The sequence below is a fragment of the Loxodonta africana genome, chromosome 2 (assembly GCF_030014295.1).
Source record: "Loxodonta africana isolate mLoxAfr1 chromosome 2, mLoxAfr1.hap2, whole genome shotgun sequence".
Taxonomy (NCBI): Eukaryota; Metazoa; Chordata; class Mammalia; order Proboscidea; family Elephantidae; genus Loxodonta; species Loxodonta africana.
Genome location: NC_087343.1, coordinates 125,312,291 through 125,325,439, shown reverse-complemented (window position 1 = coordinate 125,325,439; position 13,149 = coordinate 125,312,291). Strand labels below are relative to the sequence as shown.

At 39.2% G+C, this 13,149-nt stretch overlaps 1 protein-coding gene across 1 annotated transcript in view; it reads right to left on the bottom strand.

Annotated features, from left to right (window-relative positions):
• MEIKIN (meiotic kinetochore factor) overlaps window positions 1-13,149 on the bottom strand; it is a 128,619-nt gene that overhangs the window by 108,473 nt on the left and 6,997 nt on the right. Inside the window, exons 5-6 of the mRNA XM_064275371.1 lie at window positions 5,256-5,393; window positions 666-785 (exon numbers count right to left, since the gene is read on the bottom strand). Of these exons, the coding sequence (XP_064131441.1) occupies window positions 666-785; window positions 5,256-5,393 (258 nt within the window). The remainder of the gene's footprint in view (window positions 1-665; window positions 786-5,255; window positions 5,394-13,149) is intronic.

Genomic DNA, 13,149 nt, shown 5'->3' with positions numbered 1-13,149 from the left:
ATGCAATGTGAGATTCTGGATAGGATTCTGAAACACAAAAGGGACATTAGTGGAAAAGCTGAAGAATCCTAAATAAAGACTACAGTTTAGTTAACAGTTTTATACCAACGTTAATTTTCTGATTCTGATCATTGCACTACGGTTATGTAAGATGTTAACATCAGGGAAACTTGGGTGAGAGGTATTTCTGCATCTTTTCTGTAAGTCTAAAATTAGATAAAAATAAAGTTATTTTTTTAAAAAGTAAATTCATATATATTTAAGCTACTATTGTTGCTGTTAGGTGCTAGTCAGATATTATTTGCAGCCAATGTTGTTGTTGTTGTTTTTAGGTGCCGCCGAGTCAGTTCTGACTTATAGTGACCCTATGCACAACAGAACGAAACACTGCCCGGTCCTGCGCCATCCTTACAATCGTTGTTATCCTTGAGCTCACTGTTGCAGCCACTGGGTCAATCCACCTCGTTGAGGGTCTTCCTCTTTTCCATCCACCCTGTACGCTGCCAAGCATGATGTCCTTCACCAGGGACTGATCCAAAGGCAATCCTAATTAATAAACTTACCTTAGAATCATTCAAGGCAAAAAATAAAACTTTGTTTTTCCAACATAGATGATGGTTTTTTTTCCCCCATGAGACAGGAGAAAAAAGATTGTGAAAACTTACCTAAAATGGCAGAGAGGTCTGAAAACGGTGGTGCCTTCTCCATTGCTACTGCTTTACTGCTGTCCAGAAGAGTGGAATTCCTGCATCGCATATGTTCTTTCAACTTGGGACACTCCCAGTCTAAAAAAAAGCAGGTGGAAATGGCATAAAACTTTGAGCAACAGCATGTAAGTGACAGGTTACCTTTTTCTCCACTCTTAGGGCCCTAAATAAAGTAACTAAGGAAGGGTTGGGGTGAGACAGAAAAAAAAGGCAAACCTCCATGGCAACAGGATAGTAAATGGGGATAAAAAAAATGGGGATAGTACTGTCTTTAGTCTATTTAGGTTCTGTAATCCTTCCTGCCTTACTAGATTTTTGCCCTAAAAAGATTATTGCTCTAAGGGACAAGCAGCATACACAGGAGCCGGTTCTTAGATTTTACGTGTAAGTTATTTCCATGTCCCGTTAAATAATGTATCACTGAAGAGCATACTTCTATTGTTATTTTCTGACGTCAGTTTTAAGCTTTCTGTTGACCTCACACTCTGGAACAATGAGGCTATTCTTACATCTCCCTGTCCCCACTTTTCCCACTCCTCCTATAGTTCCCGTACTGATATATTTTTAGTTAGATGTCTATTCATTGTAGACATTATAATGATAAAATGCTATAAAAGTGCTATTCACTCTTGTGGTATATCACAGTCACCTCTTATTTTTCCTGACGTCAATGTCTTTTTGTGTTTGTTTGTTTGTTTGTTTTTTGCCTATTTATTCCCAAACTCTACTGAATCATATAAATCCATTCTGTTTATTCCAGTCCAGTGTTCTGAAGTTTCATAATACTGTACAATGGGGTTTTTTTCATCTATTATGCTGAGCACACTATGGCACTTTTAATCTAGAAACTCATATTCTTTAGCTCTAGAAAATATTCTTAAATTATTTTTTTGATAATTTTCTCCCTTCTGTGTACTTCATTATTTCTTCCTGGAACTCATGTTATTTAAAATTGGATTTCCTATACTGCTCCTCTAGTTTATCTTTTTTTCTCCAAATTTCAATTTTTTCTGTCTTTAAGACTTTTATTTCTTTTGATTCTTTTTTTTCTGGGAAATCTCTTCAATATTATCTTCTAATTCTTCTACTGCCAAAAGAACGAACAAATCAGTCTTAGGAGAAATACAACCAGAATGTTCCTTAGAAGCAAGAATGGCAAGGCTTTAACTCACTCACTTTAGGCACATCATCAGGAAAGACCAATTGCTAGAAACAGACATCAGGTAGTCCAATGGACTAATGGATCACAGGAACCACAGCCTGTACCTGCCTAGGACCAGAAGAACTAGATGGTGCCCAGCTACCACTACAGACTGCCCAGACCAGGATCACAACAGAAGGTCCTGGTTACAGTAGGTAAAAAATGTTGAACAAAACTCAGATGCATAAAAAAAGACCACATTTACTGGTATGAAAAAAACTGGAGACTATAAAGACTAAAAAAGACTAACCCCCTGAGACTATAGCTCTTGAATGCCTTTCCACCTTGGAACTAAAGCCATTCCCAGAGATCATCTTTCAGCCAAATAGCAGACAGCCTTATAAATAAACAATAACACACATGAGGAAAGTGCTCCTTAGAACAATCATCTACATGAGACCAAAAGGACAACATATGCCCAAGAGCAAAGATGAGAAGGCAGGAAGGGGCAGGAAAGCCTGGAGAATGGAAATGGGGAACTCAGGGTGGTAATGGGGAGAATGCTGACCCATTGTGGGGAGTACAACCTATGTCATGGAACAATTTGTGCATAAACTATTGAATGTGAAACTAATTTGCTCTGTAAATTTTCACCTAAAGCACACACACACACAATCACAGCCATATCCATCATCTCAGCTAATCCTCTTGACCTTTGTTTCAGTCTGAGAAAAAAAAAAAAAAAGACCATCGGGTTTGGTAAAGTAATTGTTGTTAGTTGCTGTCACGTCTATTACTACTCATGGTGACCCCATGTGTGCAGAGTAGAAAGGCTCCATAAGGTCTTCAAGGGCTGTGACCTTTGGAAGCAGATTTCCAGGCCTGTCTTCCAAGGTGCCTCTGGGTGAGTTCGAATCACCAACTTTCAGTTAGTTGTCAAGCGCTTAACCATTTCTGCCACCTAGGGACTCCTGTGGTAAAGCAGAGGGTAAGCAAAAACAAGGCAAACCCTCAACGATGTGGACTGATACAATAGCCACAATAATGGACTCAAATATACCAACAGTCACGAAGATGGCGCAGAACCAGGCAACGTTTTGCTCTGTTATGCATAAGGTCACCATGAGTCAGAGCCAAATCAATAGCAACAACATTCCTATTAATGGATCCAATGTATTTTTTCTTATCTCAGTGACTTTCTTTTTTTAAACAATATCTACCTCTCTGTATGTTGTTTCTATTTCTGCTTGGTTCCTTTTCTTGTTTCCTTCTATCTCTGTTTTTTTAGGTTAGAGGTTTTCCTCAGAAGTCTGATGATACTTATCTCTTCCCTCATATTTAAGTGGGGCCCTAAAAGGTTAAATGGAATCACGGTAGCCTCAATGGGGCTTGCAATATAGTTGACTTCGCTGTAGAGTGTTCTGACTGGCAGTTTCATTGAAGGGCTCCTGAAGTCAGTACTGTTAGGATTTTCTTTTGGGCTGCTCAGATTCCTCAGAAAAGAATCTACCATTCTCCTGCTTGGAAGGTTCAAGTCTAGTTGCCAGTATTCTGGAAGCTGAACACAGGAATGGAATGTAAACTTTCATTTAATTCTACCTCCTCTGTTTTCAGTACAGTATCCGTGGGCAGTAAGTTTTTGCTGACTAATAAATAACCTCAAAACCTTAGTGGCATAAAATGACAAGCATTTCTTTCTTATTTCCATGTTTATTGGTTGCCTTGGGCAGCTCTGCTTCAGGTTACAGACCTGCAGAGAAGTTGGGGCAACTCTCTGCAGTCTGCAGGTTGCAGGCTCTGCTCTGCTCTGCAGGTCTCTCTCTAGGATTCTCTCAGGAGAGGCATATGACAGTATATTCTTCTTATGGTAATGGCAAAAGTGCAAGAGAACAAGCCCAACCATTTAAGTACTTTTCAAAGCTTTTTGTATGTTTCATTCACTAATATCCTATTGCCAAAGCTTGTCATATGGCAAACCCCAAACCCAAAGAGTCAGAAAGTACACTCTACTCACTATGAGGCCACAGCAAGGCTGTGGATACATACTACTACTATAAAAAACTACTATAGGGGAATGAATAATTGGGACCAACATTTCAAAATACTTTAATATCCCTCGTATTAAGTGTCTAGTGTCCTCCAGTCCAGAGTCCCTCTGTTTCAACACATTCCAAAGATAAGAAGGGAAGGAGCAGATACTGTATCTTTCATGTTCCAGGCAAATCTTTTTACAGGTAGTTGGTGCAGTCAATTGCGAGTTTTTCTTGAATATTAGTGCAAACTGGTTTGTTTCTGAGGCAGTCTCATTGTTGATTTAAGACTCAGCTTTTTTAGGTCTGCTGCCCTCTAGCTGTCTTAGTTACCTAGTACTGCTATAACAGAAATACAAGTGGATGGCTTTAACAAACAGAAGTTTATTCTCTCACACTCTAGGAGGCTAGAAGTCCAAATTCAGCGTACCAGTTTTGTAGGCTCTGGGGGAAGGTCCTTGTCATCAATCTTCCCCTGGGTCTAGGATTTTCTCAGTGCAGTGATCCTGGGTCCAGAGGAAGCACTCTGCTCCAAGCTCTCCTTTCTTGGTGGTAGGTGGTCTTTCTCCTCTCTGCTCACTTCTTTCTTTTATATTTCAAAAGGGGTTCACTCAAAATACAACCTAATCCTGTAGGTTGAGTCCTGCCTCATTAACATAACTGCCTCTAATACTGCCTTATTAACATCATAGAGGTTAGGATTTATAATACATAGGATAATCAGATCAAATCATAAAATGGTGGACAACCACACAATACTGGGAATCATGGCCTAGCCAAGTTGCCACACATTTTTGGGGGGACACAATTCGATCCATAGCACTAGCTTTGCAAACTGCATGCTTTCTTGTTTTCTATTCTCTTTGTCCTTTTGTGTTTACGTCCTTATAAAAATAAAATCTATTTTCTGCCACTGCATAAAGTAGTGAAAGAAGGAATGTGTTCAATCTGCCATCATTAGCTGAAAGCTCTTATTTACATATACGTAAAAAACAGTTAATTTGTAAAGATAATTCAAGCAGGGAAATGGCCTAGTTAATATTTAAGTTATTTGCTGAAAATAGAGAAGTACAGAAAATATAGCCCATAGTTCAAGAAAACAAGTATGTTTTCATCACGTGCAAAATTCTTTTAAAACTGGATTTGTATTACATGTAAATGCTAATAACATTTCTTCCTCCTTCCCTGATCTGGAGACTTTTGTTCTAAAGTCCTGTGTGATTGAGCATGAAACAGTGAGTTTCATGCATGAGGCAGGAGAGGGGGTAAAGAAGAGAAGTATGTCTTCTCAAAATGAACATTTGTTCACTGAAGAATTTGTGGACAAAGAAATAATGTCTATAGTGAAGCAATTTAAGGTTGATATTATTTTCTTACCTAAATAACCTGACCCTCTGAACAGTTCAGGTGACGGGAAGCTACTTGAACTCTCTTCAAAACTGTTGTATTCTGTGTAAGAGTCTGTGTTTGAACAGTTCAGAAGTGAACTGGAAATATCATGCTGCAAACTTAGTCCTGCAGAATTGACAAAGAGACAAAAAGGGTAAGATGTTTCAGTAGAAAATAGACTCAAATTCCTAAGAATTCAAATTTGTAGAAATGTACAGAGCTGTTATATACTAAATATGTAAAACTGTTTCCACATACAACTGTAAGAACATACTACTGTAAACCATTTTAATTGTAGAAAATAATTGTTTCTGATGTTGATAAAATACATAATAATCCTTGCAAATAATGTTTTCCTTGAAGTGATGTGTTGGCCCAGTTTTGAGGCCCTCACTGGAAGCCAATCAATAATTCCCCTTCTTGAAGAGCTGACTAAGCCCACTCTCCAACCACTCTTATCAGGCTTTCACACTCCTGGGCCACGAGGCACCTGCCCTAATTGCCTCGGGGACAGGTACCAAACACCTAGGACAGGTACCAAACAGCCCCTATGCTCACCCCTAGTCTGTGGAATTATTAAAAATACCCAATCCCCAAGAAGCCTTCAAAAACTAGCTAACTCCATCCTGCTCGCCAAATATAAGCCATCTCCTACATTTCAGTTCGTTGTTACCATGAACCTGTGCTGAATCCCGAGTGGCTCTGCCACGTAGTAAGCTGTGTTCTTCCCAGGGAACTGTGAGTATAATGAAACCTTTAAAACTCCTACTGCCTCTCTCTCTCTCGATCTGTCTTGGCCTTACCACACCTCATCCAAGGTAATATAATTAGAACACTCCCCCTTGTTTTTTAAAGTTTTAGTTTTATAACTTACTCCTTCTCCGCTTTGGCTCAGTTTTGATTCTTGACTCAGAAATACAAGTTTTACATACAAGTAACACATTAGTTGTAAGCTAACTAGCTGAGAAGAGGAAAGGGTGATTCTAGATATTCCATGTAAAAAACAATGAGCCTAATGATAGACAAATAGATCAAAAGAACTGAGAGCCCAGAAATAGAACCACAAATACATGAGCAACTGCTTTTTGACAAAGATGCAGAGGTAATTCAGTGGAGAAAGGATGGTCTTTTCAAAAACTTATGCTGGAACAGACAACCGGGTATTCGTATGCCAAAAAAAAAAAAAAAGAATTTGCACTTTCACTCATACCTACCTTGCATCATACACAAAAATTAACTCTAAATAAATCACAGACCTAAATGGAAAGCCTAAAACTATAAAGCTTTTAGAAGAAAATACTGGAGAAAATCTATGTGACACTGGATTAAGCAAAGATTTCTTTGATATAACACTAAAAGTATGATTCTTAAACAATAATAATGATAAATTTGACTTCATCAAAATTATAAACTTCTCCTTAAAAGTGACTATTAAGAGAATGAAAAGACATGCCACAGATGGGAGAAAAGATTTGAAAACCACACATTTGATAAAGGGCTGAAATGAATATATGTATGTGTGTGTGTCTATAGAGAGAGAGAGAGAGAGAGAGAGACACGCACACACACACACGCACACACACACACACACACACACACACACACAAAAACCCACTGCTGTGTTGATTCCAACTTATAGCAAAGAGTTGGGAGTAGCATGCATTCTTTGGACGCAGGATTCCTGCCCCGAGAACCTCCTAGACGCAGAGAGAGAGAGCTGTAACACTGGAGACGGAGACGAGAAGCAGCGGCAGAGAAACAGCAGAAGCAGCAGCGGCAGAGAAACAGCAGAAGCAGAGGCAGCAGAATCAGAAGACTGGCAGGAGATAGTGTGGTGAGCTTCCTGGCCCACTGAGTGAAAAAGCTGAGCTTCTGAGCAGGAAATTTGCTGGTGGAGTGGGGTGCCTCCAGGCACTTATTGGAGGAGCTAAAGAGCTTTGTAAACTTGCCCATGCAGGGCAGAGGCCCTCTGAGGGGCTGAGGGCCAGAGAGAGGCTTGCCTGGGGGCACAGCTGAAAAGAGGCTGTCCTGGTGTATCCTGAGTTGTTTCTAATCCTGAATCGTAACCTGTTACTTCCATAATAAACCCCATAATCATGAGTAGTCTTTGGGTTCTGTGAGACCACTGCAACAAATTATAGAGCCCAGCAGAGGAGTAGAATGCTGTGGGAGGGATGACTGGTATAGGAATTGTTGAAAACGTTAAGAGGGCAGAAGCATGTCTGACCTCTGCCTCACAGCAATCAGCTTTGGGCTGTTGATGCTGTTAATGATCCTTCCCCTTTGTGAAGTAGAGTTCAGTCCCCTTTGCCTTCACCAAGCTATTTTTATAGTCTTCATCCTCTCACCCTGGTGGCGTAGTGGGTAAGAGCTACGGCTCCTAACCAAAAGGTTGGCAGTTTGAATCCACCAGGCGCTCCTTGGATCTGTCAAAATCCCATCTACACCACTCACAGTAAAACTATTCCTTCCACCAAACCCCAGAACTTGACCCAGGCTCAGAAATAGAAAGCCCTGTTCCCACCATCTGGGTTATTGGATAAAGGAAAAAAAAAAAAAGGCATGGTTGTAGCTGTAGCTGGGGAAGGTTGTTCCTGGTATCACAAGTTAGAAATGTAAATGCATTTTGAAATCACATTTTTATCAAATCTTACTATACCTTTTTAAAAAGTCAAATAGTTCTACAAGGCTTAAAACAAAAACCTATCCCATACCTTTTCACCACAGTTTTCTGCTCTCCAGAGGCAACTACTTTCAACTCAATTAACTATTTATTTACTTATTGTGCTTTAAGTGAAAGTTTACAAATCAAGTCAGTCTCTCATACAAAACCTTATATACACCTTGCTATTATATACTCCTAGTTGCTCTCCCCCTAATAAGACACCACATTCCTTCTCTCCACCCTGTGTTTCCGTGTCCATCCAGCCAGCTTCCGCCCCCGTTTATTTTGATATTTGCCTTTATATTTCTAAATTCAGTGTAGTCAACATTTCTATTATTATGACTGTTTAAACAGATTCACAGCTGAGCCATGTACTATACTATACCCATCACCTTTTTGGTATAAGTTTTTCTTTTTCCATCAAGTTATTAATAACCTAGTTTTAAAAATAGTTTTCTAAGTATCTATCACTATTTCATCCCAACTTCTTGAAAACTGTAAATTTCCTCTCGAGATTAAAAAAAAAAAAAACTAGGCTATCTACTATCTTCCTTCCTTCTTCTTTCTTTCCATCCGTTTCTCTTACTCCTTTCTCCCCTCCGTACCTCCTTACTTGCTTCCCTTTCCTATCTCCTACCTTCTTAAATTTTATTTTATTGTGGTAAAATACACTATTATAAGATCTTGAGAAATAGTATAAACTGAGAAGAACAGATACTTTTGTAGTTACGAGGCGGGGAGGGAGGGAGGGTGGGAGAGGGTTATTTACTGATTAGTTAGTAGATAAGAACTACTTTAGGTGAAGGGAAGGACAATACTCAATACATGGAAGGTCAGCTCAACTGGACTGGACCAAAAGCAAAGAAGTTTCCAGGATAAACTGAATGCTTCAAAGGTCAGCGGAGCAAGGGCGGGGGTTTGGGGACTATGGCTTAAGGGGACTTCTAAGTCAATTGGCAAAATAATTCTATCATGAAAACATTCTGCATCCCACTTTGAAATGTGGCCTCTGGGGTCTTAAATGCTAACAAGCGGCCATCGAAGATGCATCAATTGGTCTCAACCCACCTGGATCAAAGGAGAATGAAGAACACCAAGGTCACATGATAACTGTGAGCCCAAGAGACAGAAAGGGCCACATGAACCAGAGACTTACATCATCCTGAGACCAGAAGAACTAGATGGTGCCCGGCCACAACCGATGACTGCCCTGACAGGGAGCACAACAGAGAAGCCCTGAGGGAGCAGGAGAACAGTGGGATGCAGACCCCAAATTCTCATAAAAAGACCAGACTTAATGGTCTGACTGAGACTAGAGGAATCCTGGCGGTCATGGTCCCCAAACCTTCTGTTGGCCCAGGACAGGAAACATTCCCAAAGACAATGCATCAGACATGGAAGGGATTGGACAATGGGTTAGAGAGAGATGCTGATGAAGAGTGAGCTACTTGTATCAGGTGGACACTTGAGACTGTGTTGGCATCTCTTGTCTGGAGGGGAGATAGGAGGGTAGAGAGGGTTAGAAATTGACAAAATTGTCACGAAAGGAGAGACTGGAAGGGCTGACTCATTAGGGGGAGAGTAAGTGGGAGTATAGAGTAAGGTGTATATAAGCTTATATGTGACAGACTGACTTGATTCGTAAACGTTCACTTAAAGCTCAATAAAAATTATTAAAAAATATATATATAATAAAATTTGCCATTTTAACCTTTCAATTTTTTTATTGTGCTAAGAGACATATAACAAAACATTTGCCATTTTAACCATTTTTATGTGTACAATTCAGCGACATTAATTATGCTCACCATGTTTGCAACCATCACCACTATCCATTTCCACCTTTTTCAACAGAAACTCAGTACCCTTTAAGCAATAACTCGCTATTTCCCCCTAAAGCGTTTCGCTACTAATCAAAAGGTCAGCAGTTCGAATCTACCAGTCACTCCTTGGAAAACCTACGGGACAGTTCTACTCTGTCCTATAGGGTCACTATGAGTTGGAATCAACTCGGCAGCAACAGGTTTTAGAGCCCTGGTGGCACAATGGTTAAGACATATGTTTACTAAAAGGTCGGCAGTTTGAATCCACCAGCCACTCCTTGGAAACCCTGTGGGGCAGTACTACTGCACCCTATAGGGTCACTGAGTCAGAATCCACTTGACGGCAACAGGTTTTTTCGGTTTACCCACTTTTGATAACCACCAGTAAACTTTTGTCTCTATGCACTTGCCTCTTGTAAACACCTCATATAAGTGGGATTGCACAATATTTGTCCTTTTGTGTCTTATTTCACTCAGCATAATCTTTTCAAGTTTCATCCATGTGGGAAGCATGTATCAGAACTTCATTTCTCTTTATGCCTTAATATTTCATTGTGTATTGTACTGTATTTTGTTAATCTATTCATCTGCCGATGAACACTTGAGCTGTTTCCACTTTTTTGCTATTGTGAATAATGCTGCAATGAACACTGGTATTCAAGTATCTGTTTGAGTCTCTCCTTTGAATTCTTTTGGTTATATACCTAGGAGGGAAACTGATGGCTCATATATTAATTCTATGTTTGAAATGATCTTAATGACCTTATATTTAGGTCTGGTTTAAAATCAGGAAATGTGGGCATTAGGGTTGTATTCTTTCACCATACTTATTTAATCTGTATGTTGAGCAAATAATCTGAGAAGCTGGACTATATGAAGAAGAACGCAGCATCGGGATTGGAGGAAGACTCGCTAACAAACCGCAATATGAAGATGACACAATCTTGCTTGCTGAAAGTGAAGAGGACATGAAGCACTTATTGATAAAGATTAAACACCACAGCCTTCAGTATGGATTACATCTCAACACAAAGAAAACAAAAATCCTCACAACTGGACCAATAAGCAACATTATGATAAATGGAGAAAAGACTGAAGTGGTCAAGGATTTCATTTTACCTGGATCCACAATCAACACCCATGGAAGCAGCGGTCAAGAAATCAAATGATGTATTGCACCGGGCAAATCTGCTGCATATAAACCTCTTTAAAGTGTTAAAAAGCAATGATGTTATTTTGAGGACTAAGGTGCACCTGATCCAAGCCATGGTATTTTCAATCACCTCACATGCATGCGAAAGCGAGACAATGAAAAAGGAAGACCAAAGAAGAATTGATTTGGGGGACAGAAGCTGGCTGAATGGACACGGGTAATATAGGGTGGAGAGGAGGAGGGTGCTATCACATTAGGGGGAGAACAGCTAGGGTTACATAGGAAGGTGTGTATAAGCTTTTGTATGAGAGACTGACTTGAACTGTAAACTTTTACTTAAAACACAATAAATAAAAACAAAAAGGAATTGATGCATTTGAAGTATGGTATTGGTGAAGAATACTGAATATACCACAGACTTCCAGAAAAACGAACCAATCTGTCTTGGAAGAAATACAACCAGAGTACTCCTTAGAAGCGAGGACGGCAAGACTTCGTCTCACGTACTGCTAACATGTTATCAGGAGGGACCAGTCTTGGAGGACATCATGCTTGGTAGAGTACAGGGTGAGCTCTTTCAATGTGCATATTCGTGACTATTTTTAATTTTAGAAAAGTTTGTTTTATTTGTTTAATAATTTCCTTTCTGTTTACAATGTCTGAAACTGCTATTTTTTAGATGTTAGCATCCCTGATCTCACTTCATTGAGATATAATTCATATTATAAAATTCACCAATGTAAAGTATACAATTTAGTGATTTTTAGTATAGGTAGTCCCTGATTTATAACCAGGTTCCATTCCGACGACCCCATCATAAGTCCGTTCTGACGTAAGTTGAATACCTCATTTTTTTTTGTTTTCAGTATTATTGACTTTTATTATCAGTACCTTTATAAATTCAATCTTTGTTGGAAACATTACATACAAATTTACAGATACGATGACATCAGCAAATTATGCACTGCAACACTGTATGCAGTACATATTACTAACGATAAGATGTACAAAACCAAAAACAGATGGCCCTAAGTGTGGTTCACCGTAACTTGAATACTCCTAAGTCAGGGACTACCTGTTTGGTGAAGCCTGTAAGAACCAGAACTCGATGGGACTGCTTTGTTTTTCCGGGTCTTATACGTTTTCCACCTTCGACAGGGCACAGTCTTACCGTTTTTCTATCATGCTTCATTAGTGGAAAATATTTGAGTTTTCCTTCTTTGATCAGTTTCTGCCTTATACAGGTTCCAGCTTTCACAGATTTTAATGTTTATTCACAGCGTTGTGCCACCATTACCACTATTTTTATCTTTTATCTTCTATCTCTTTGATGTTCATTGAACTTTCTGAGATATTTCTCTAATTTTATCATCTAATCTTTTTGTAGAATTTTTATTTCTAATTTCATATTTTTACTTTTTAAGAATTATTTTTGTTCTCTGAACATTCCTTCTTATAGTAACCTGCACTTCTTTCATGGACACATCTTTTCAGCACTCTGAGAATATTAACAAAAGTATGGCTTTTAAAGTTTTCTTTTCCCTGTATTGTCTGTATCCTTCAAGTTTCTTTTTATTTGCTATCTTTTATTTCAAATGTTTTCCTCAAATGTCTGGTATTTGTGTTTATTTGTTCATGAGAATGAAGCAGGAAAATACTAACTGGAAGTTCTGGATTCATAAGTGGGGTATGTGAAATATTTGGGTTTACTGAAGGGCATTTAGACAGGGACAAGGTCATTATTGCCAGAATATAGGTCTTCTCTTAGGCTTCCCAGAGAGGTATCAGTATCCTCCAATATTACCTGGGGTGTATTTTTAAGGCTGCCAGGGTAGCAGAAGAGTGGGATAAGGCCTGGTGGTTTCACCACTAAGTATCGCTTCCCTTAATCCTTTCCTCCTAGTTTTCAGTATATATCACTGCTCTCTATAGTACCTAGCATCCCTGGGTCCAGTTCCTCCAGTTCAATGTCTCTGGACTGCCAGGGTGTGAAGGAGGAGAGTTGCCTCACTACAAACATTTGGGGAAGGGATAAAAATCTTCCTATTTTCAACACTATCTGTACTCACTCCTTCAGGAATATGTTATGCTTGTAATTTCTGAACCTACAGCCTGAATCAGTTTGCTTCTTGGTTTCTCCCTGATCTAGGCACCTAGCTTTCAGTTGTTTTTTTTTTTTCTTTTTTGGTCTAAGTTAATTATAATTCATCTATCTACCTTCTAGATCTGACTTTGTTGATT